This window comes from Bidens hawaiensis, unplaced genomic scaffold, assembly GCF_021521415.1.
Source record: "Bidens hawaiensis isolate Kalapana, Puna unplaced genomic scaffold, B.hawaiensis_p1.1 tig00027057_1, whole genome shotgun sequence".
Taxonomy (NCBI): domain Eukaryota; kingdom Viridiplantae; phylum Streptophyta; class Magnoliopsida; order Asterales; family Asteraceae; genus Bidens; species Bidens hawaiensis.
The window spans coordinates 156,763-182,128 of record NW_027494356.1 but is presented as its reverse complement, the minus strand read 5'-3'; the positions used below and the strand labels follow the sequence as shown (position 1 = coordinate 182,128).

General features: G+C 34.2%; 3 protein-coding genes across 3 annotated transcripts in view; 2 read left to right on the top strand and 1 right to left on the bottom strand.

Moving 5' to 3' along the window:
* Positions 1 to 25,366, top strand: part of LOC143574563 (protein DAMAGED DNA-BINDING 2-like) — a 114,507-nt gene that overhangs the window by 37,433 nt on the left and 51,708 nt on the right. The gene's annotated exons all lie outside the window — the stretch shown is intronic.
* Positions 5,796 to 7,740, top strand: LOC143574557 (transcription factor DIVARICATA-like). The gene is made up of 2 exons (XM_077059148.1): positions 5,796 to 6,908; positions 7,054 to 7,740. The coding sequence occupies exons 1-2, from the start codon at positions 6,463 to 6,465 to the stop codon at positions 7,499 to 7,501; spliced, it is 894 nt and encodes a 297-aa protein (XP_076915263.1). The 5' UTR covers positions 5,796 to 6,462; the 3' UTR covers positions 7,502 to 7,740.
* Positions 10,520 to 16,145, bottom strand: LOC143574556 (uncharacterized). Its single transcript, XM_077059147.1, has 9 exons — positions 15,938 to 16,145; positions 15,120 to 15,324; positions 14,371 to 14,461; positions 13,459 to 13,604; positions 13,132 to 13,375; positions 12,098 to 12,202; positions 11,820 to 12,010; positions 11,541 to 11,734; positions 10,520 to 11,090 (listed from the first exon to the last, which is right to left on the bottom strand). Exons 1-9 carry the CDS (start codon positions 16,098 to 16,100, stop codon positions 10,612 to 10,614), a joined length of 1,818 nt encoding a protein of 605 aa, XP_076915262.1. The 5' UTR covers positions 16,101 to 16,145; the 3' UTR covers positions 10,520 to 10,611.

Here is a 25,366-nt window from a genome sequence, read left to right as displayed (position 1 = left end):
TTAGGAAACATGTAGAATGATACAACAATCATAAGATGCAAAAGTAGATGAAATAAAAATGTAAAAACGTATACATTCACTAACAAGTATAGCTTATTTTATTGTATATCGAAGTTTAGTCTTAAATGTGACCAACAAAACAAAGTAACTGGTCAGGAAAAATAGGCACATGTCCAACGAGTTCAAATATATGTGAAACACGTTATTCAATAAATTGACCAAATAATTAAACAAACTTATCCCCGAAGTTCATGAGTTGCCAATCCAAATCTATAAAATAAAAATGAGATGAGATGTTGCCACACTACACAAGAATCATAATAACCGAATAAATAATTATAAAGTCGTCACATCCATTTCCTATGAAATCAAACAATAAGTTGTCCAAAATTTTCTTAGAGCACACAAAGAGACTGATAACAACCGACGGATATAGAAGAAAAGTTAAGGATTAACGCAAATTAATTTTCTTTTATTTATGATTAGCCGATACATAAAAATTGAACTAAACTATACTTTGTCAAAAAAGTTAAAGGGTAGCACGGCCTACCCTCAAGCTATACTAGATCTGCCTACGAACCCAGAGATGATGTCACATCACCGATGTATAAAAACGCGTCTATGATACACATAAACGGTTAATACTTAATAGCTTGAACAATAGGTAAGACTCAAAGCATATAAATATAATACCTATTTTAATAACCAAGTCTTTTTTAGAAACATTATATTAAACAAATAAACAATAGACTAACACAGTAACAAGGTTATCAAAAGAATTACATAAGTGATTCAATAATAATGATAATAATAAGCTAGGCACCACATATACATAATAAAGTGAATTGGTCATATAATTCTTTTAAAAGAAAAGATTAAAATCGTGTCGAATCCCATTGACGAGGCTGAGAATCTACTGATAGCTCCTCCTAACTTTATAAAAAAACACTTATAGCTTATAAAATGTTGATGTTGATTAGAAAATGACCGTTTTATTTACTTTAATCCAAACTGCAATCACAAATAGTTTATGTATTTGCGTGAGAATGTATGTTTAGCTGCAATAAAATATTCAAAAGAGTAAGACTAAGAACATAATACTTTAAAAAAAAAACTAACTACCCCTAATATCCAAGTCTTTCTGAGATGGTATATTAACCGTCCATACTGATTTTGACAATTAAAGCTTGACTCATACGAAACATCATCAAGAAAGAAACCAACCACTATGAGAATTAAGAAGACCCACCTTAAGTCAGGTTTCAAACCAGAGACCTATAGATACAAAGTCTTAACTATCACTCCATGCCATTGAACCAGAAGACAAATTACAAATTTACAATAACTTAATACTCTTCTACATTACAAATCTTTATTAATACAAACAAAAAAGATTTGTGACCCAGAAAATAAGACAGCATATGCGAGGCCATGTGTGAGCATTAGGATGTAAATGAATGAAGTTGAGTTTGAATATAGCTAACTTAACCTTGGGTTATTTACTATTTTCCTAAACCATGCTTGAAGAGCATTATAAGTTATGCATTAAAAACTTGTATTTTAGGAAAATATGCAATTGTTTAAGTTTAGAGGGAGACATATACAATTCTTTAATTTCTTATTAGTTACACTTTTGCATTAATGGACAATCAAGAACTTAAACATGTGTGAATCAAATTGTTACATCAGTAAATAAAATCAAATTAAAACTATCTTGTATGTATATATTAAAAGTTTAAAACCTAACTACATCCCCATTCATCAAAAATAAGTCAAGAACACAAAGGCAATATCTACTATTATAGGTTTAATTATGATGTTGAGGTAAAAGAAGCATTAACAAATAGACGACAACGAATAACTCATAGAGATGTTCATGTAACATGACTTAATGCTTTGAATCTAAAAATGATAATGCATCTCTTTAAGATTCACTGCTATATATAGGTGTGTGTTTGGAGTTTAGTGATAAAAGACTTTTAGGTGGAGCAATAAAGAAAATAACACATTTCTTTTGGTAAAGTGGAAAGTTTTTGAATGTTCACTTGATTATACGAAGTGATACATTTGCGTTAGTGGTAAGTATCCTTTTTATGTACGAGGCTACAATGGGGTCGTATGTTGGAATAATGATGTGGGACATGTAAGTGGTTAGTGATATGTGAATTTATCTCGGGACATGAAAGATAACAAGTGTATAAAATCGTATCTATTTTGACAGCATCTACGATCATGTATGCTATGATTTGTAAAATAATGATGGATGATAAAAACGGTAAATGCTAATGTTCTAGCAACCACGTAGGGTAACTATTTCAAAGTTGTTGAAATGCCATGTCACATAAATAAACAAACAGCTCGTTATGCAACCAAAAACACCACCACACATAGTATGTTGTTGTCTGGTTTTCTTCAAAAAATTAAAATTTTAGGAAACAGCATTCTTTTGTGTAACCGATGGATGATTCCACCATTAAAGGTCCGTTGTTTAACCGAATGGGAGATGGATCAGTAGCATGGAGGCATGATAGGAGTTGAGGGCTTATATTATTTTTGTTAAGTACAAGTTAAAAGTGCTATTTAACTTGATTTTCTTTAGCGTTTGTTAGCGATACGTATTATAGTTTCAAGCATCTGATAATTTAATTTGTAATTTATAAAATGAAAAGAAACATGCACACGATATTAAGACTATAGGTGTAATTGACGTCTCTCCTCTATCATAGAAGTCGAGAGTTCAAATCGTGTAATGAGCAGATATAGATGGTTTATAAGAGTATTCGAGCGTACGTTAATTTGACGTTAAAAGGGACTAGATAGTAGATAAGTAGATATCAAATTTCACTTTAGAATAAATTCTATGTTCTATGGAAGGTATGTAGCTAGGCAATTTTGTTGAATCTATGCTTTGTGGGCGTCCAAAACGCAATAAATGGACGCGTGGTGTAAAAAATGAAAATAGTGAAATACAAGTTCAAGGCATATTCTTATATTCAATTCGAATTTGCATGCCAAGAATTGGTCATATTTGGTACGGTGTGTTTTGACTTTTTTTATTTATTAAAAACTCTAGTTTAATAGACGTGTCATGATAATCCAAAACTGAAGTACTGGTTAGTGTGAAATCAAAATTTAATTAAAAAGGTATGATTTCATAAACTGTAATTAAAACTCAACAAGTTATCTCATAAATTTATTTTCATTGTCAAACGGTGAAGGTCAACATATCTTCAATATTCGTAAGTACAAAACTTAGAAATCAAGATTTTGAGCTACTAAACAAAATTTCAACGATTCTTAAAATATACCGTAAAGTCCTAATTACCTTACCTTGTGGAATTATATATAGAGTAAGGTCTCACTTTTAGTTTTTTATTTGGCTGTATAACCTGATAATCATATTTCACATTCATGAATTGTACGGTGCATTTTGCCGATGTAACAAAGTCTAAGTGTCTAATATACGACTCCGAGGTTTGAACTTGATTCTACTTTATGTTTAAATCCGGAAACTAGCAAACCACGATACATGAAATGCAAAACACGCATAAACAAAATTACGCTAATATATTGGATAATGAGAAACTATAAAACAAAAATTACGCTAATAAACTAGAGGGAACCTTTATTTTCTTTTACATATATAAAACATGTATTTTTGTAAGTTACAGCAAATAATACACACGATTTAAAGTTACAACATATATCAGAGAGGAATCTTTCAATAATTATCATTTTAGTGTATCTATTGCATACACTAGTGTTTGATTCTTTTAAGTGGTTTTCTCAAATTTATTAAAGGTTTATTTTGTTAATAAAATATTAAAATAATTTGTAATTTGTATAAGTTTCTAATATATTTCAGAATTACATAACTTATTTTAAAATATTAACATGTTTATTATTGTTTAGATTCCCTAATCGTTCTGTTCTTTCTTCGATAAAAGATAATGTGGATATGTATGCATATATTATACTGAAGCCTCATTGACTAGAATATGTGTTATTATGCCTTCTTTCCTTATATGTATGTCACTTGTATTTTATATGCACACTTGATAATATTATAAATTTATAGTCTTAACTTTTGTACTCCCGACATTTCTATTGAAATAAAAGAAATTTTAAAATTATTTATTACTTAAAAATCAAATAAAAAACATAGTTTATTTATTAAATAAACTAAAACCAATTAAAATAATATATATTTAATTAAATAGATAATTTTATCGTTACTCTTTGATACAACGAAAATCCCCTTAATCCCTTATTTTCATACTAATGACGGAAGCATAAAACTTATAGAAATGAGAATAAGTTTGCAACTTTAAATTTTTCTATGAATAGTAGGACTGTGCAACGGTTCAGAACCGCGAGAACCGAATCAGAACCGAAAATGAGTGAAAAATAGAACTGAAACCGGAACCTATTATAGTAAACCGGTTCGGTTCCTGAATCACTAAAGCCGGTTCTCGCTAATCGGTTCTGGCTATAGCCGGTTTGATCATTTATTTATCAAATGAGTTATGAAAACTTTGCAAATTGCAAAATAAGTTTATACAATTGTATGTTTCCTTTCATGGTAAAACTAATTTAGATTATAACATGAACATCCGTTATATTTTTTATTAAAACCTAAGTGTTGAAGTTAAACAAATCATTATCAACGATAGATTAATGGAAGATCATATCATTTTATATTAAATTACCTTGACAACTTCAATCAAAATTGATCATGTTTGCTAGTTCTTGAACGTTAAGAAAAAAGATTTGAATTGAAAATAATTGAATGGATGCCGGTTAATAAATTACTCTATATAAAATGGAGATTGGTAAATTTATTTAAAACGTTTTGAATATTCCGGTTTTTCGGTTCCAAGTCTAGAACCGCCGGTTTTACATGGAACCGAACCGGGAACCGTTTAAGGCAAATTCTGAGAACCGAGAACCGGACCGGTACACACATTAGCGGTTCTGAGGAACCGGTTCTGTTCCGGTTCCTCAGTTCTATCGGTTCCGAACCGTTTTTTGCTCACCCCTAATGAATAGGATATTATCTATGCAATTTCATTTATAAGAAAGTGTAAACACACATAAAGAAGGATGGAATATAATAGGGAGATGTAAAGTGGTTTTTTTAAGTGTAAAAGTAAACATGAAACTTAAATTAATCTAAACATAGAAGTAAACAATTTATACCCACTTCTTAGTTTTTCTTACCTGATCCATGAAACAGACTCACTAATTATAAGAGTATTTTATTATCTGCAAATCGTCCATTTTGAAAGGAAAATTAGAAGAAAAAAACATTAAAAATTTTCTTTTTCTATATTTACATGAGCATTAGATGAACTTGTTTTTTTTATTTCATTTAACCCGCAACCAGTAAATCATAAGCAACCTATTTAATTACCTTTTAACAGTGATTCTTAAATCTCTTAGAATAAATATATATATTTTACATGATTGAAACCTTAAACCTCTAACCTTCAATTTGTAAAAGACATCTTAACAGGATATCCCTTCGTGACACCAGTTGAGTTCAATTTAGTAAAACATTGGTTTTACATGAAAGTTACATAAAGTCATAAACTAACAGCAGCAAGATTAAGAAATGAACAAAAGGTAAAATAACAATTATAATAATGATTAAAATAGTGGCTACCTGTTTTTATATTGCAGTACCCACAGCACCATCTCCACCAATCATAATTCACCACCTTCTCCATATCTCTTTCATCTCTAGATTCATTTCCTACTGGTTATTATTATTCTCAATTTCATCATCCCTCAATTTCACCATCAAAACCCCTACAATTTCTTTCCACACATAATATTCCATAAACCCTTTCTTTCTCAACTCAACTCAATTTAGAGGTTTCTAATTTTAGAAATCATGTTATCAAGTCAGATCCTGTTCACTGTATACTAGGGTTTGATGTTTACCAATCCAATTTTGGGGAAACAGTTCTCTTTAATTTCAAAATAAAAAAGTGGATCTTTTTAAGATTCTTCTTCAGGTGGTTGGATGCTGCTTATATAACACTCTTGCATCCACTCCCCTGTTTTTCAAGCTTCATCTTTTTCATTAAAGATTTGGTTTTTATTTCTGGGTTTGTTATATTTTCAACTTTTCTGAAGTGGGTTTGTTTCCAAAGTTCATATTTTTCATTAAAGATTTGCTTTTTATTTCTGGGTTTGTTCAGTTATTAAGTTTTATGAAGTGGGTAGCATAAAGATTTAATTTTTATGCCTGGGTTTGTTCAATTTTGAAGTTTTATTAAGTGGATAGCATAAAGATTTGATTTTTATATCTGGGTTTTTTAAATTATCAAGTTTTATGAAGTGGAAAGCATAAAGATTTGATTTTTATATCTGGGTTTGTTCAATTATCAAGTTTTATGAAGTGGGTAGCATAAAGATTTGATTTTTATATCTGGGTTTGTTCAATTATTAAGTTTTATGAAGTGGGAAACAGGGATTGTTTCGAATTCGACAAATTGGATGGTGGAGGGGGGTATAAAGAGCACAATTTGGACCCCTGTTGAGAACAAATTGTTTGAAAATGCATTGGCAAAGTTTGATAAAGACACCCCTGATCGGTGGCAGAGGGTGGCGGAGATGGTGCCAGGGAAGACAGTGGCGGATGTGCGGCGACAGTATAAGGAATTGGAAGATGATGTGAGTAGTATTGAAGCAGGGTTTTCACCAAAGTATAGGTATAATAATAATAGTAATAGTAATACTTGTCCTTTTACTTTGGAATGGGGGGATGGTTATGAGTTTGATAGGTGCAAATCGCCGCCCTATGGTGGCGGTGGGACAATGTCTCCGGTGGCTGTGGTGGGGGGTCGACCGGTTGAACACGAGAGGAAAAAGGGAGTTCCTTGGACAGAAGAAGAGCATAAGTAAGTCTCTTTTATCGAATTCCGATTCTATTTCTTGATCAAAGAATGAATAAAAACAAATTAAAGTATTGATTACATCAAACATAAGGCAAACGAGCAACAAGCTGTGTCACTACCCTTTTTAATAATTTGATTGTGATTGTAGATTGTTTCTTTTGGGGCTAAAGAAGTATGGAAAAGGAGATTGGAGGAATATATCAAGGAACTATGTTGTAACAAGAACGCCAACACAAGTTGCAAGTCATGCTCAAAAGTATTTCATTCGACAGCTTTCGGGTGGGAAAGATAAAAGACGAGCAAGTATTCACGACATAACAACGGTCAATGTCAACGAAAGTCAAAACCCTTTGCCAAAGAATAAAAGAACATCACCGGAGCAATGTAAATTTCAATGGAATCAGCCCAATGATGGTGATGGTGGTGGTGGTGGTGCGACGACATTTAACCAAACAAATGGTAATGTCTTCATGGCATCTCAATATAGAGGTAATATAGGGTTTAGAACGGGTGGTGGTGGCGGTGACGAGTTTTATGGTGCACCTCAGAGCATGTCTTTTCAGATGCAACCAGCAATGCATTACCCTCAAGGATGAACCATTTTGATCATGGTTGATTTTTATTATGGTTGATTTCTTTTTGGTTTTTATTTAAGTAGCTTTTTTAGATGTTTTTTCATGGTGTTTCTGTTATTTCTCTTTTGGTGTTATCTATAATGTGAATATTATAGTTGTTTAGCACCTTATGATCATCATGTTCTTTGGAATTTTGCTTTAGAACAAACGTTAAAAGGACAAAAATCTAATAAACATCGAACGCAACTTTATCTATTCAAGTTTTATCCTCTTGTTATAACGATAATCTATTTGAACTATAGTATTTGTAGGTTTATATTTATTTTTCCTATGCAGATACTCCTAATGGATTAACGACGTAAGTCTATGTTCTTTACATGTGGCTAGTTGTCTTTTGTTAGGTTTTCGACAACAAACACCTTATAATAAAGTATCTTGAGTTGGGTTTAAGGTGGATTAGTCTTTCTTGCTAGATTAAAGTGTCTTTAATCATGACTTGAAAGTTAAATTTTATGTCCAAATCGTGGGTCCTGCTATGGTTGTAGTTGGATCAAAATAACTATGTATGTGAATGAAAAATTCTTTTTTCGAGACGATTATAATGGTGTTGCTTCACTTGTACGAACATGACTTAGGTTGAATGCATAATGATTTTGAAAAAAAAAATGTAGAATAAAAAAACTCATTTGGTTGTAATATACAACCATTTGTTTGGTTACATTATATTGTCGTTTTTACTAGGGTATCATATCTAAGATTCTATGTCTGATATAAAATCAATGTGTTTTTTAAGATGCTTGATTCTTCATCCAACTTGACTTGCTAACATCTTGTAACGACTACTATTCGTTAGTGGAAGCTGAATCCGAATCTGAATTCCACTTGCACGTGAAGCATCTTATCTTTGAGGGCCACAAATATGTTCTATCTTTTTCCTTTTATCTTTGTTAAGATCTTTCTCTTGGTAGTTATCTTTTAAGACCCTACTTATAGATGCACTTCTTTAGTGATTAGACTTAAGCATGATTTCCATGTACAAAGTTTGATTCATTGATCTAAGCTTATCTTTTTTATGTGTTAGGGGTCATTCTTTTTAACACTTTATCATTCAACCATTTAGAATTACTTAGATAATCACACAACAGTTTGCTACACTAAGAGTTTTCTTATTATATATTTGTACTTGAGATTGAGATTGTTTACATATGATTTGTGCTTTAGTGCATGAATTATTCCCAATTTATTTTGGAAGAATTTTGAAAAAGTAAATATACAAATCACTATAAGTATATTGAAATAATGAAAAGGAATTGGACAAACACCACACATGTTGCACTTGGGCAAGTCTACTTGCTATATAAATTCCCTCACTATTGATGGTTAAATTCTTATTCTTTTTGGGCAGAATGACGTGGAAATCAAAAAATGGAATATACTTGAAAGGAGGTATTAATTAGCTTAATTTAATAAAATAATATAAAAGTTTGTCTAATGGTGTTTAATGTGGGTCATTAAGATCTACCTAGATCTCTTGTGTGGTGTCCCTATCATTCTCCATGTCAAAATGCTACCTTAGTGCAACAAAGCTTTTTGTATGAGCAAAGGGGAGTTCAGGATTTAGATTTGTGCTGAAAAGTTGATATTTGATATTGTTGAAATACATGTATACTTCCAATTCATTAACGAACATATAATCATATAAATACATGAATTTTTTGGTTAACTTGTTTTGTATTTGTGTTTCATTTTATATTGAGAATAATGGATATGAGCCATCTAATCGATCGTGACCTAAAAGGGTTGTTGCTGATTCGGGTTAATATAGGCATAAGCTAACAATTGGCCTCAGGGCCCATTGTGTCTTGGATGGATTCATCCTCATATATACAAGAGAATGAAGAGGAGCGAAAGGCGAAGTCATTCAACATCATCTAATCATCTTGTCCTCTTCAAATAACCATCTAGGTCTAATGTATATCATCGTTTTATCAGTTTTCCAGATTCACTTTTATGATCATCTTCATAGTGTTGACTTCCGACCTTATGATTGTTGATTCTTTTGATTGGTATTTTGTATTCCGTCCATTATATATGTTCTTTATTCTTTGTTTTTGTATTTGTAAAACTGTGTTTGAAGTAATAAGAGTTTAAATTCTGGTTTAGTGACAAATATTAGATAACATAACTAGCAACAACCGAGTTGTAATAATCATTGTCGGTACGGTAATTGTTTGATAAGTCATTATTTGAAAAAAAATAATAGACTGAAAAACTAAAATAAGTGCATACGCATATTTGTTTTTTTAGTCTTTATATATAGTTTAACCATGCTAATAAATAGAAAAAAGTTATAGAAAGAAAACTTTCAAATATGATGTGGACACATTTGTACATGCCTTTTCACTTTATATTTTAGACTTATTTTATAAATTGAATTTGCACTTTCTACAAATGAATTATTGATTGCTTTTAGGACTAGGGAAGACAAATCATTGAAGAGTGGTACCATTGAAGCTTGCTATCCTCCATTGAGTTGGTCAATGAAACAATGAAGAAATCCAAATATAATTAAGCATCTTTTGGAGAAAGTTTTGCCAATTGTCTTGCTACCATCAATATCACACAAGACTTAGGGTTCCCAACAAAACAACTAAAGAGCTTATTATTTGTCTTTTACAATTGTCTTAAATAACTTTATAAAAAGAGAGAATAGTTAAACTCTTTAATATTATTAACCCATAAGGTTATGTGTAGACTATAGTGATTTTAACTACACGCCATTGTTAAAATGTCACATCACTATCGCGTAGGTAGGCAGTGAGGCTAACCCAACCTTTAAAAATATAAATAAAATGTTTAATTAATTGGTTTTGAGTTATCCACACACCGTCAAAGCTTTGGTGGATGGGTCTTTGATGCTACTCTTTAGCGCTTGTGTAATGGTGTTCAAGGGGCAAAAGATGACGTGGCACCCCCTTGGCGTCACATATTGTCTCCACTACATGTTTATAGACCGTTCTATAAACGTTAGCCCATTAAAGACACGACATTAAAAGTGTTTATTAGACGAGACTGTTCAACTGTTTACAAAAGAAAAAGAGCAAACAACCTCATTATCAACAACCTCATGTTCAAACTTTAGATTTTAAACCGAACCCGAGAGGAAACAAAGGATCATACGAGTTTTTACTGGAATCCATAGGCAACTGATCAACGGATTTAAACCACGAAACAGGAAGCCGTCCATGAAACTCATGATCTCCAAAAATAACATCTGTTATCCCATTTCCTTCTGTTCCTGGCAACCATGCAGCAACTAATGCATCCAATGTCTCTAAAACCGATGGCTCCAAAACCAATGGCCTGCCCGATATCAAAATCGCAAGAGTCGGGATTTCTTGTGCCACGAGTTTCAGTAACCCGTTTCCATTAAAGGGAATTATTAGCTCTGAATTATCACCGCCAGATTCAACATATGGAGCTTCACCAACGGCTACGATTGCATATGAGAACTCATGTTCGGAAAGGGTTTTAAGTGTTGGGTTTTCTTCGTATACTACTTCTGTATTGTCACCGATCGCTTCTTTTACAGCATCGAGAATCGTTGTTCCTATAACATTGTTTTTTTAGTTTTCACATATGAAAAGATATTTTGATGAGTTGTGATCGCGTAAATTTACACATAATTAGTTGATTTAATTAAAAAAAACTTGCATATGGGTTCATTTGGGTCCTTCTAAAATCATACAGCGGGTCCATTTTGGTCAAATAAAATTCTCAGTTAGTCAAATACCGACACCACGGCCGCCATCCTCACCAGTAGCAACCAAAACACTATCCGTGAACCCATATTTATGCCTTTTCTTTTCTAAAAGTCCCACTTGACCCATTTTGTCCAAACCAAATTGATGTCATTTTTAAACAGCCCATTTTAACCAAACCCAATTTGGCCAAAAACATGTTTTGACCCTGTTTGACTTGAACCCTTATGACCTGCTACACAACCAGACCCGACCGGTTTCCCAGTCTTATTATATTAAAGGTACCACTATTGACTTACCAATCGTGATTCTTCCACTGGTACCTTCCCACGTGGCTGTCCAACCACCACACTGGTAACCAAGATCATATGCATGTTTACCAGCAACAAGAACCTTTTTAACATTCCTATTCAACGGTAAAAATGGTTTGTTTGGATCCTTCCCATTTTTCAACAGAACCAGCGACTTTCGAACCGCTTCACGAGCTAATTCTCTGTGCGGCTGCAACAATGATTTGATCATATTTATTAAAACAAAAAAGTAAATATAGAATTAAACATGCTAGATTACTAATCTGCAAGTGTAACTTACTGCCAACAATATCAAGCAAAGATCTATCCGTCATTGGATATTCAAAAAGACCAGCAGCAAATTTAACTCTTAATATTCGTTCAACCGCATCATCAATTCTTGCCATTGATACCTCTCCCGATTCTACCAAGTATTCTAAATCCTCCAAAAACAATTGATATCTGAACGGAACCATAACCTGCAAGTTTCAAATATATAAAGCTAGAGGGGTGTAAAGTATAGATATTCTTATTTTGAGGGGGTATAGAACTATAATTTACTCTACCATGTCTATCCCAGCATTAATTGCAGATAAAACTGCACTTCTGTAGTTTGAACCAAAAGGATCATGGAACCGATCAAGTGCTTCCCAATCTGTAATCACAATACCCTGTAAACGAACCAAAAGTTTAGTGAACCATTCGATGGGAAATTCGTATATGTTCGCTTATTTAAAAAGTGAAAGAACATGAACACAAGTTTTTGTTCATTTAATTAAACGAACGAACATATTCACTTGTCTTGTCCATTCATTTATGTTCGTTAATGTTCCTTTATTTATAATCTTTATGTTCGTTGTTTGCATTCGTTTATACTCGTCACTTTGCGATTGTTTAAGTTCGATCGTTTATGCTCATTAGTATATTCATAAAGAAAAAAAATAGGTCCATTACAATTTAGTCTGCTTTTAAGGCTCAGGATGTTGTTCACATTTACTTTTAATTAGTTTTAGCTCAGTAATGATCATTTGTTTACATTCATGGCCAGCTTGTTTATACTGTTTACGAAGGAACATAAACGAACACGACCACGTTATCGAATGAACAACAAAACCCCGCTCATCTAGTTATTCGTGTTCAACCATTTGTTCGGTTAAAGGTAAATGAACGAACACGAACATGCTCCGTTCATGTTCGTTCAGTTCGTTTACAATCCTAGGTGAGTCAGGTAACGGGTCAAATTGTCAAAAAGGGTGATTCTTTGGTACGGGTCAATTGACCCAAAACACTATCCAAAAAATCCATTTTTTGTTAGTAATTATTTTGTTAATCGCAGTTACCAGACTTTATTATTTCAGTAATAGTTTTATGTTATGATTTTTGAATAAATGATTTAGACGATGTTATGCAAAAAATTCACTCTGTACGACCCACTTCTTTTTAATCTAATCCTTTCATTATTTTACTTGTTTGCCCAATTAGAAGTAACATAACTAGACTGGTAAAATGGCTGGATCAGGTCCGGCCTGTTCTGACCCAACTCGCCGATTTTGCCAGGTCTAAAAAGAACATAAATGACATATTAATATATGGCACTAACCTTAAAACCCAACTTTTCTTTAAGAATATCGGTTATAAGATAACCATGAGAATGCATTTTGGTTCCATTCCAGCTAGAATAAGATACCATAACTGTACAAACGCCCTTCGCAATGCAATCTAAATAAGGTAACATGTGAATGTTTTCCAACTCATCAAACGGGACTATAGTATTCCCTTCGTTTGTCCCTTTGTCGGTACCTCCATCGCCAACATAATGTTTAGCACATGCCATAACATTGTTCCTAGAATCAAATAATCATTAAAATGTCTTTAACTCGTTATGATACTAAAGTTTAATTATTGCATAATGTAATGTTTTGTTTACCTTCCAGCTACATATGGATATCCATTTTGGTGGTTAACGGGTGGTTTTCCCTGTAAGCCGGTTACTAATGATGTCATCTTTCTAACTAATTGTGTATCTTCACTGTAGCTTTCATAACATCTTCCCCATCTAGGATCTCTGCATACCTGCCAACATTAAACAGTAAAGTTATGGTATATTTTATTTGTATGATTATGACTGTTACAAATGAAGGTATCATAACTAAGAAATAGAAGTCTCAACATATATCAAATTTGTTCATTAATGGATAATAATTGCAGATACCAACACAGATCTTTGTTATCTTGCACGATTTTGTGAAAACGGAGAGATTAATCACCAAATAAGTGTTGTTGAAAGAACAGACAGAAATATATTGTTTAGATGATTGTAGGGGTTTGAACGGTTCGGTTTGGGTCGATTTTGGGCTAAAACTGTACCAAAAAAACAAAACTTCGGTTTCTAGTATTTGAAAACCGTATGGTTATGGTTTTTTGGTTTTATTTTTGTTTCAATTCAGTTTTGGTTTTTTCGGTTTTGTTATTTGAGCTTCAAAATTCTGGGCCGAAAAAAAAAACTCCAAAATAATGAATTTAGGCCTAAATCATTTTGTTAATTAATATCGGGATGTGCATCGTTCGGTTCGGTTTTCACATAAATCATGGAACAGACCGTCAGTTTTTATTTTGGTTTGGTAATATTGGTTTGGTTTTTTCGGTTCCATGCACACTCCTAATTAATAACTGATTGATTATTATACAGTTGGGCTAAAATATTTGAGTTACGTATGCATTAAACTTTTAAAATTAAAATCTATAAATTTGGTTCCGCTCTTACAAAAAACATAAAACCAAACCATGGTTTTTTGTTTTGGCTTGGTTTTTTGGGTTTAATGCAACACAAAGAACTTACAGCAACACAAGGAGCAAACGCATATTGAACGCCACTAGCCCTAGTTTCAAGTGCAGTTGCAGCACCTATCCTCTCCACCAGATCTGGATCTCTGCAATACATTGAATCGAATTACATAACCCGAAGTTACTAAGCTGCTAAAATTTAGGGCTGTAAATGAACTGAACATTCGACATACTTTCGTTTAAGGTTCAGTGGGAAGTTGGTTTATGCTCGTTCGTTTAGAAAATGAACGAACATGAACAAGAAATTCTGTTCAATAACTTCAATTGTGTTCGTGAACGTTCGATAATGTGTTCGTTTATGTTAGTTAATGTCTTTTTGTGAATCTGCATATGTTTGTTCATTAAATGTTTTTAATTACTTTTCTAATTTCTAATCTTATCATACAAACTTAAGCAAAATTAATCTATAAAACAATTTATATGATTGTTATGTGATTAATTTTTATTTAAAGTTATCATATGAATATGAATGTTAGATAAAACACTAACACAAACTTGGTAGTTGGACCGAAAACTTGATCCTGACCATTCTTGGTTAACCAAAGCAAATAAAACATTGTTTGTGTTCATTTGTGTTCTTCATTTGTGTCCGTGAACCAATCACAAATACGTTCATTTCCTTAATGAATGAACACGAAAAACAAATGACGTTTGGTTAGCTGTTTGTGAACTGTCCGTTTATCTGATAAATGCTCAACGGATGAACATGAACAAGGCATTGTAAGTATAAATAGCAATTGTAACCTGGTAGCTCCAAGGCCAACATTGTGAGGGAAAACAGTAGCACCATAAACATTATTATTGCCATGAACAGCATCACTGCCGTAGAATATCGGAATACCAAGCCGCGATTCCAGCGCGCCGGCTTGAAGTCCGTCGATCATGTCCGCCCAATCCGACGACGTCGCTTTGTCAAACGGCTTGCTTCCGCCACCACTCAATACACTTCCTGCAAACAAATTGAAATCAATTCACTGAAACTAACAACTAGATATTAAATATGCACACATGTATTCGATCGAACACAATCGGTACCGATACCTGTATCCGTGTTTCATATTTTCCTTAGTGATACTGTTCGGTATTTTCAATTGTACCGGAACCGGTATTGGTTTTTTAAGTTTTTAGTGTTGGCACCATTCGGTATTGGTTTTTTATTCATGTTTTCGGTTTCGGTATTTTCAATAACGGTATCAATCAAACACAATTGGTTCATGTACCGGTATTCGTTTTTCCATGTTTTCACTACGGATCAAACACAATCAATATAGATGTTTTTTCATGTTTTCTGTATCGGTACCATTGGTTTTGGTATTTTCATTGGTAACGGTACTAATTAAAGACAATCGGTATCGGTATCGGTACCTGTACTAGACTACTAGTATTTTTTTTATTCATGTTCTCGGTATTGGTACTTTCAGTATTTTCAATAATATCGGTACCAATAAAACCACGGGTATTCATGTTTTTTCTATGGGCACCATTCGGTTTTATTGTTATTATCAATAATACCGGTACATGTACCGAACCGAATGAACAGACACTCGTTTTCAGTACAGTACCTATACATAGATCTCTAATGACGTCAGGAGAAGCAACAGCTCGTTCGATCTGAGTCATTTGACCCAACTTCTCTTTCAGACTCATACGACTAATAAGATCTTTCACTCGAGCTTCGATCGGCTCGTTTGCGTTCTTGTATACACTTTTCCCCGTGTCTCCCATTGTCACGTGATCGGAAAATGAAACTGGCGACGGTTTCAAAGTTGACCGGAATGAAATGATTTAAAGGTACTATTTATAGTAGGAGAGTGTGCAAGTGTAAGTGTGCGCCGGTGAGTAGTTGGTAGATAGAGAGTTTGACCGGAGACCGGGACCCACCAGAACGACGTGGATTTGTTTAATCGGATGGATAATGATTTGGTAAAGAAAATATATAATTATAATGAAATTTCCACTCAGATCAAATGAATTAAATCGTTGTATTAACTAAAATATCATTTAAGGCAATGAAAGCATTACGTTTAATAGCATTAGCAGTGGTTTTGTAAGACGGGGGCGTTTTTTTTTTCCTACAATTTTTTGAACCATTGGAAAATATATATTTATTAAAGTATAAAACTATAAAAGCTAATATATTTAATATCATGATTATGATTATTATTTTACTTTATCCTAAAACTTGACATGCCATAAGTCATATGGCATATCTTATCACAAGGAAGGATGGTCACATAGAAAAAGACATTAAAAGTTATGGCATATCTTATCGACGGTGTTATTTTGATTGTTTGGTGGTGTGGTGTGCCATGGTTGGCAGGTGTAGTAGTCTGATGGTGTAGGGAGGGGAATGAGGTGTATGTGGTTGAAGTGTCACACTCCGATCAAAGGCGGCGGAACATGCCGAGGTGTAACGATTGCCCATAAGCGCATGACATTATTTAAAGCGACAATATTTAACAAACTCATTTCATTTCACAACATCGAAAATGTCACATAACCAAATATTCATAAGTCAAATACAACAAAATATAGCAAATCAAATATTGTTCATTTTTACTAATATCCTAACGGTATTTGTGTCATTTTCTTCACCGAACTCCATAATCAACCTAGATGCAAACTTGTAACATTTCATAAAATAAATTTGTCAAAACAAAGGTTGGTGAGCAATTCATAAGTTTGAACAATAGATATATAGTATGAAAAGCCACAAAACTAGTATACAAAACCAAAAATAATAGCTATAAACTTGGATAAATTGACAATCGCTAATAGAATTACGTTAGCGCCACCTAGCTACAAGGGATTGCCAAGTAGTATAGGATTTAATAGAATATCGTTAATTGCATTCGTTAACGACACCTTGCTACAAGGGGATGCCAAGTAGTCTAGGATTTATAGATTCCACCAACCGAAAGCGATAAACACATAGGCATATAAGCATAGAACACTAAATCGAGCAATTATTCAAGTAAAGTATATAACAACGTTTTTGGTTTAAGACTCAAGTATAAAGCATTTGATTTGAATAAGTATGAAATGTCACCCCAAAACAAAAGATAGAAAACGGGGTATGAAGTTACTCACGTTCTAGTATAAAACTTGATCGGTAAAAGATGAATAACCGGATGGATAAAGTTTAACGAGCAAGGCCTAAATGACAATAAAATCTTGGATTTAGAATGGTTGTCTTGAAGATCTTTAAATAAAATAATTGTTGCAAAAAGTAAACAATTAAAGTTCAAGGTTTAAAATATAACTATTTAAGAATTTATAATAACAATCCTTTAAAAATGTAAGTTTGCTCGAAACCGGGTTAAAGTATCTAACCTTAATATTTATTTAACCAATGTTAAGTAATAAGGTGGGAAAAATGCTAACATGCAAGTTCCTTTGGGACAAAGATATTAAAACGGGTTTTTAACGAGTGTTCGGGTTGTCGATTCGGGTCTTGACAAATGGTCAAACCCAAAGTCAACTTTCCAACATATTAATTGTTATGAGATAACTCATTAAAATATACTAACTGTCACACCCTCAAAATCCACTAACGGAGTTTTACCGTCAGAGGGTGTGAACTAACAGGATCGGAATCATTAGTTATAATCAAACAACATAAATAAAGTTTTCAAACCACGAAAACTTTTAAGTTTAAATAAGTGCGGAAGCGTAAAATCATAAACCAAGTGTTGCGTCACGCAGGACGACTTAAAACCCAAATGATAACAGTTTAAAAACAAGTTTGCAAAAACGATAGAGTTCAAGGTAATGCATGATCCTATACCGCGCGCCCGCCTCAGCTACCTGAGAATAACATACTAAAAGTGTCAACACGGGGTTGGTGAGTTCACATGTTTATATAAATAAAGCATTTGCGTTTGCGTTTTGCGTTTGCGTTTTGCGTTACCAGATAATGTTAAGTCAATTATATATCGATAGGTAGCTAGCCTATACAACAAGTATTACTAAGTGTTCGACACCGAAGCTGACTGTTTATCAATTGCCTTGCCACCATGTCAACCACGACCATGGTAATGTGTTAGCCAAGATTACACCCACTCGACCTCCAGTCGAGTTTAGCGTTGGGTGGGGTTTGTCAAACCCAGTAGTACTACTCAACAATGACTCGCTATTATCCAATATTAAACGGTTCGATGTTATGAAGGACTTTAGTTGGTTCGTTTGCCACTTAGCCTTTACAAGTGATATATAATAAATAACAAAATCTAAAGCGTTTTGGAGTATGTATTCTCCCCCAAGTAAAAGCGTTTAAAAGAGTAAAAGGGGAACGTGAAACTCACTGTTTGGGAAGAATTCAAAAACAAGTCAACCAAGAGATGCGCGTCACAGAAAATCCTCACTAGCGTTCTAAAACAAGAATGAGATTTTCTAAGTGTTAGAACTATTATTGAGTCTCTAGACTCGGCACATAATACCTATGCATGAGATACGTTTCGTGTTTCGTTTGTGAATTGTGTGTGACTCAACAAACACATTGGTGATACGTTACATGTGTGAACAGCTACTTACGTGTCAAGTATTAATATTGTACATTACTAGCAATTATCCCCACAAGGGCAATTTGGTCAAAAACGTAGCAATTATTTAACAACAAGCACGTTTCATGTATTTTCATATAGTTCAGCAGCTAGTTCTGTCAAGACAGATTTCTACTTGAAAGATTACTCTATTCAACAGATCATAACATATCAATTAATTCACCAAAAATCGTCACAAAAGAACACATGAGTTAGGTTTCCAGAACTATTTTTATTGTATTTTTATTCCACATAGTTTTCTCACAATGATCAAAACATTACAGTAAACTCACAGGAGTCAAAATCATGCGCAACAGAATGTTATTTGTTATTCCCGTTAAATGAAAAATCCAATTAATTGAAGACCAATTGGGTTAGGTTCTTAACTCAACATGTTAACTTCCAGAAGTGGAACCAACCCATTTGGTCTTGTAGTTTATGAGATATGATAATTACAAAACAGCCTAACAACAGGTCTCACAATTCAGACTTGCACTTCAATTTTGTAAAATAATAAAAGTTAACTTTTACCCGTCCAAAAATTACAAACTTGGACTTTATAAAAACTAAACTCAACCTAGTACACTGTAGTGTTAACAACCTCGACCAATTACCACATTAACATTCAGTTACAGTTGTCTAAACATAACTTACAATCTGTCCAGTACCAGTTTTCATCAAAACTCAACATAACAACAATCTATGAACCATAATTCATGCATATGACACTCTAGACACAATATTTACCAACCATGCATATCAATCTCACATTACACACATAGTTAGGGTTTTTCTTGAAAGTTTAAAATCAAAGAACAATGATTAACAACAACAATAACACAACTAGTTATCAATTTCATTAGCAAATCATCATCAAGCATATAATCAAACCCTAACTCATCTTAATCATCACTTTCAAGAGTCTAGGTTTTTGATTAACCCATTCAATATCAAAATTAAACACAAAGAATGCATAGAGTAGTTGTTAATACCTTCCTAGCACCTTAATTCTTCAACCAAAAGCTTGAAAAGATTGTATGTATGTGTGTGTATGTTTACGGCAGCCAAAGGGGAAGGGAGAGGGAGGCCGATCGTATGAGAGGGAGAGGGAGGGAGGTTAGGGTTTTGTTATTATTAAATAATAATATGTTACATAAAGGCCCCTCAACTTTTAATTATTACTTTTCTAGCATAAAGTAACTTGTTTGCATCTTGAGTTAATGTTCTATACAATATTATCAAATATCACATAAGCCTACCACATAATTATCAAATAATTATTGTTTGGATGTTTTTCGTTTATTCACCAATGGTTTGCGTCAACTCGTTTGCGTTTCGGTGTAATCCCGAAAGACTACATATGTAGTGATTGTCAAGCGTCATTTAAACCCTAGTTTAAATGCAATGAGATGTGCGTTATAGATCAAGTGATCTTAAGTTTGAATTGACGGAGTTTGGATTAACGGAGTTAACATGAAATTGACGAGTGTCACACTAACACTTAACCAAGTATGTAGATCTATTGTTTAGAACTAACAACGCACGTTAAGGGAGTGTTCGGTTTTGTCGGTCCAAACTATGTGATGAGATCTAGTTGGATCCAACAATACCAAGTACTTAAGAAAATAATTAAAATCAGTTTGTAAACTACTTTTAAAGAAATATACAAGTCTTGATAGCTAAAAACACACTTGTGTCTTAAGCGAGTAAAAGTTGGTATAGTTCGGTTTGGTTCGGTCTCCATCTCACAAATAGTTCATAGATGGTTTCTACATGCCCAAATATCATAGAACTTGTATATTGGTTTATAAATGAAGAAAGCTTAAATTTTACAATTAAAAAGTTAACTACAAGTCTTTTAAGCAAAAGTTTCGGTTTAGTTCGGTTTCCATCTCCCAACAAGTTCATAGATAGATTCCATATGCTTAATATCAAAGAACTTGTAAAAATTATTTTTGAAACTCAAATATAGCAATAAACATGTTTAAACAATTATTTTAACAAAACTAGTAAACAAAAGTTCGGTTTCCTGTTTGGACTAGTTTCGGTTAAACCGAGGTTAGTCTTATACAAACCCACACCATGGAACTTGTAAATAAGATGAACAAACTAAAAGGGTTAGAAGTTAGTCATAAGTGATATGTATAATAAGTTATGTGTGTGTATATATATATCAAGAACACGAAGTCCTCCATGAAGCCTTGCCTTATGACATTCGAAACTTAACCAACCGGAGTCGGTGAAGTAACAAATAAAGGAAACAAGGGGTGTGTATTATATATATATTGTACCACCATATTCAAGTGTTAGTAATATTAGATGAACAAGTTAAAATGAAACACTATAGTTAGTTGACCTTAAGAAATCAAAATAACAAAATGTTGAAGATGAATATTTGGATTTAAGAGAGATTTTGGAGAAGATGAACAACCAAAATGGTGTATAGAGCCTTGCTTTTATAATGGTAAGAGTATGGTTCATACAAATAGGGTAAAGATGCATGTGATGGTTGAAATGGTCAAACAAGTTTTTGGTAAATGACAATAATAGTCCCCAAAGTTTGGTTTAAGTCATTTTAAGGAGTTTTAAGGACCAAAAAGAATGTTTTCAAGACCCAACAAGTGTAAAACAATATTGTAACATAAAATCCATCATTTTGATTATATCATAAGCTTTGGTTTACAAAATGGGTCGGTTTACATGATAAACGAATACAAACGAGACCCGAAATTGACGAATGTCACAGTTTAAAGCTCGGGTAAAAGAGGAAAGTTTATATAAAATAGTTTTTGAAATAGGCCCCAACATTTTAGTTAGCTTTAGGCCTCATAAACCGTTGAGCCGGCCCTGGTTACTTTATATAAAGAAAAAATTATTAAGTATTTTAAAGTTAAACAATCAATTAGAAACAACGAACGGAACATGTTTTTATACCTTTTGATCATATTATGAAATTATTTATTTTTAGTTCTCTTTTGGTTGCTACAGCGGGTGCCGGTATCTACTGATATCGTTGTGAATCAAACTGATGTCAACTAAATTCCTGTCGCGTTCTCGACGTAGCGCACAGGTTAAATACCACTAATTTGGGTCAAATAAAATACACGAACAATCTTGTATTGAAGATGAAACTTGTCCGGAACATATTCTTCTACAAGCATGAACGTGATAATCAGTTGCATGAAAGATGTATCGTCAGTATCTTAGATCATGAATCTCATGATCTATTTGAACCTTTTTCTTGCTTTTTATTCAAAGTCCGATGGTTCATGGTGGAGGTGAGGCTGGTACCTGAGTGGTGGTGGTAAACAGTGGTTAATCGGAGATTGCGGAGATGCGATGGCGGTCTGGTGTGGCGGTGGGGGTGGGTAACAGATACCGGTGATAGTGTGGAGGTGGGTGGCAGAAAAGGGTGAAGATGGTGGGTGAAGAGATTAAAAGTTTTTTTTAATAAATAGATAAAAATGACCAAATTACCCTCATGTGCAAGGCACATGACCAGATTTAACAAAAAAAATTAACTCCGTGATAGGGAATTGAAACTTAAAAGATGTTCTTTGTCATTAAGTTTGTTAAAGGACGACAATTGAAAAAACATGCAAACATAAAGGATTCGTTTTGCCATTTTGTCAAATAACTACTTATAATGTTGAAAAGTTTACTAACTTTACTACATTAGCTTGAAGCTTTTAGACTCTAGACTATTAGTATAATGTCTGCCCTTGCAAATAATATTGAAAAAATTCTTAAAATAAGCGTTTATGAAAACGTTTTTTAAGTTTTAGGTGTCATTTACAAAAATTTTCAAAATATGCATTATAATCTAGTCGTGACAAGTAGTTTGTATAACCAATGAAAACTTGACACATGCCTTTAAACTAATCGTAACGAGCAGATTTACTAACCATTTACTCATCACGACTAAATAAGTTTTATGCATCGTAATCAACGCCCACGAGTAATTCATAAGTTCTTTAGTCGCGACGAGTATATTGTAAGGTTAAACTAGTTGCGGCGAGTTAACTACTAATAAACAACTCATGTGGGGAACGTAAAATAGGTAAACTAGTCGTCACGACTAAATGACTTATGAATTACTCGTGGGCATTGATTACGAGGCATAAAACTTATTTAGTCGTGACGAGCAATTGATTAATTAACATACTCGTTACGGTTAGTTTAAGGGCACGTGGCAAGTTTTAACTGGTTCGACAAATTACTCGTGTGTAATCATAAACTACTCGTCACAACTAGTTTATAACAACTATTTTGAGAATTTTTTGCAAATGGCACCTAAAACCTGAAAAACGTTTTAATAAACGCTTATTTTGAGAATTTTCCCAATAATATTTTGGTATAGGGTGCTTGAAATAAACACATGTGCATTTTATGTTTTTGTGGAATGGAAATACTCCAAGTTGCGGGTAGTGAGATCCCATATCTTGTTGTGAGGCCTTACAACCTACGGAAATGAATATTTTGATTCGTCAAAATTGGACTAAAAAACACACACTAGTTTAAAACTATAGATAACAATATTTAAGCACCCATATTCAATTAGATGATCATGGCTTTTAAGTTTTAAGAATAGCAAAAACATAAACCACAACCATAGTGGTATTAATCAAATGTAAATACATCAATTCACTTCATCTTCACCAAAGTGATACAAGAAGCTTCAACAAAATGATACAAGAAGTTTGACCTCAAGGACCAAAAGGATGAAACCAACACTTGGGGTTGAAGTGAAGTACTAAACAAGTTTGCCCTCACATCGTGGGCGCATGCCCTTTTTTTTATAACGATAAAGTCAGAAAACTAACAGTGTTAGGCTAGATGTTGTAATTGTTAATTTTTAAGAACATCCAACATACAAGGTTGAAAGCAACCTGAAGAGGTAGGTCCCAGCAGAGCCCAGTTGGTCCCGCAAGACTAACCTTGAACAGGGACGTCTGCGCAAAGGCCATCTGCTCCCGCAGGACCCACCATGCTCAGAGAACCTTACGCGCAGTACGCAAGCTGTACACGCAGGGAAAGCCTCCCAATGGTAAAGTACCCCGCCTGTTCCCGCAGTTGCGGATACAAGCCATCAGGGAAGGCTACCCGCAGACAGCAGGGCTACACGCACAAGACACTAGATACTTCAGTAGTCACATGAAGGAATGAGCAAGGCGGGAACAATCCCGCCTAAATGAGCCAGTCTGTATGATTCTGAAAGATCTTTTGTACTATACCTACCAAGGTATGGATAGGACAGACGATCTGACCAGAACAGCCCATGAGCCAATCACAGGGTGACAGCTCACCGACAACAGTGCGAGGAGGAGCACCCTCTAGTACTGTTTGTCACTATTAGCCGCTGCCTACTCACCAACCCTTACTGTGGGGCATGCGCAGCCTACAGTTGGTGGAATAGTGTTACTATTGGCCGTAACCTATTCACCAACCAGCATGGCCTGCGTACAATCCACAGTAGGTGGGACGTGCATAGTCTACAGTTGGTGGAATAGTGCAGCCGACTTTGTTACTGTTGGCCGTAACCTACCCACCAACCAGTATGGCCTGTGCATAGTCCACTGTTGGTAGAACAGGAATACTATTCAGCCGGCTGTACCTTCTAGGAAACCTACCTTCGGCTATAAATACTCCAACACCTTGGAATGGTAAGACCATCTGCTATCCAGTTATCTAGCAATCTCTTAATATACACTTATATTCAGAGCAACCTAGTCTGATTCTCACGCCGGAGGGTGGTCACAAGGAGGAACCCCCCCCCCCCTTCTCAGTGACGAGCTTACGGTGTTTGTTTTGCAGGTCTCCTGAAGAACAGCCTTCTCAGCTAGATCTCATCCGTGGGAAACATTACTTAACCCCCAGATTATCTATAATCTGTACCGGGTCACTTAGTGTTTCTTCATTGGCGCCATCCGTGGGAGAATTGCGCGTAAGATGGGAGTGAAAAACTTGGAAGCCCACGTGGATTCCATGCTGGTGGCCAACCAAATAAATGGGACGTACACGGCTGTGAACGACACAATGGCCCTGTACCTCGCCTAGGCAAAAACCCTCATGCGTGATTTTAATGATTGTAAAGTCATACACGTCAAGCGCAGCGAAAACAAATCTGCGGATGCGTTAAGCAAGCTTGCGTCACTAGCCTTCACCCATTTGGGAAAGGACATCCGCATTGAACTCCTCGAAGCACCATCAGTCCCGCACAAGGAAATTTGTGTCATCCAAACCGGTACAGAAACGTGGATGACACCGATAATAAATTACCTTGCAGCAGGAACACTACCAGAGTCAAAAACACAGGCAAGAAAACTACGCTGTAAAGCACTAAATTATCAACTTATCAATGACATCCTTTACAGACGTAACTTTCTTGGCCCACTCTTAAGATGCGTGGACAACCAAGATGCTGATTACCTCCTAAGGGAAGTACACGAA

What these genes read in the sequence shown, in the direction of transcription:
- LOC143574557 (XM_077059148.1), top strand. Translation starts at nt 6,463, where the DNA reads ATGAAGTGGGAAACAGGGATTGTTTCGAATTCGACAAATTGGATGGTG. An exon ending in TGGACAGAAGAAGAGCATAA is followed by an intron (nt 6,909 to 7,053) that starts GTAAGTCTCTTT and finishes TTGTGATTGTAG; the next exon opens with ATTGTTTCTTTTGGGGCTAA.
- LOC143574556 (XM_077059147.1), bottom strand. Translation starts at nt 16,100, where the DNA reads ATGGGAGACACGGGGAAAAGTGTATACAAGAACGCAAACGAGCCGATC. An exon ending in TTAATGCTGGGATAGACATG is followed by an intron (nt 12,011 to 12,097) that starts GTAGAGTAAATT and finishes TGAAACTTGCAG; the next exon opens with GTTATGGTTCCGTTCAGATA. An exon ending in CAGTGGAAGAATCACGATTG is followed by an intron (nt 11,091 to 11,540) that starts GTAAGTCAATAG and finishes ACAATGTTATAG; the next exon opens with GAACAACGATTCTCGATGCT.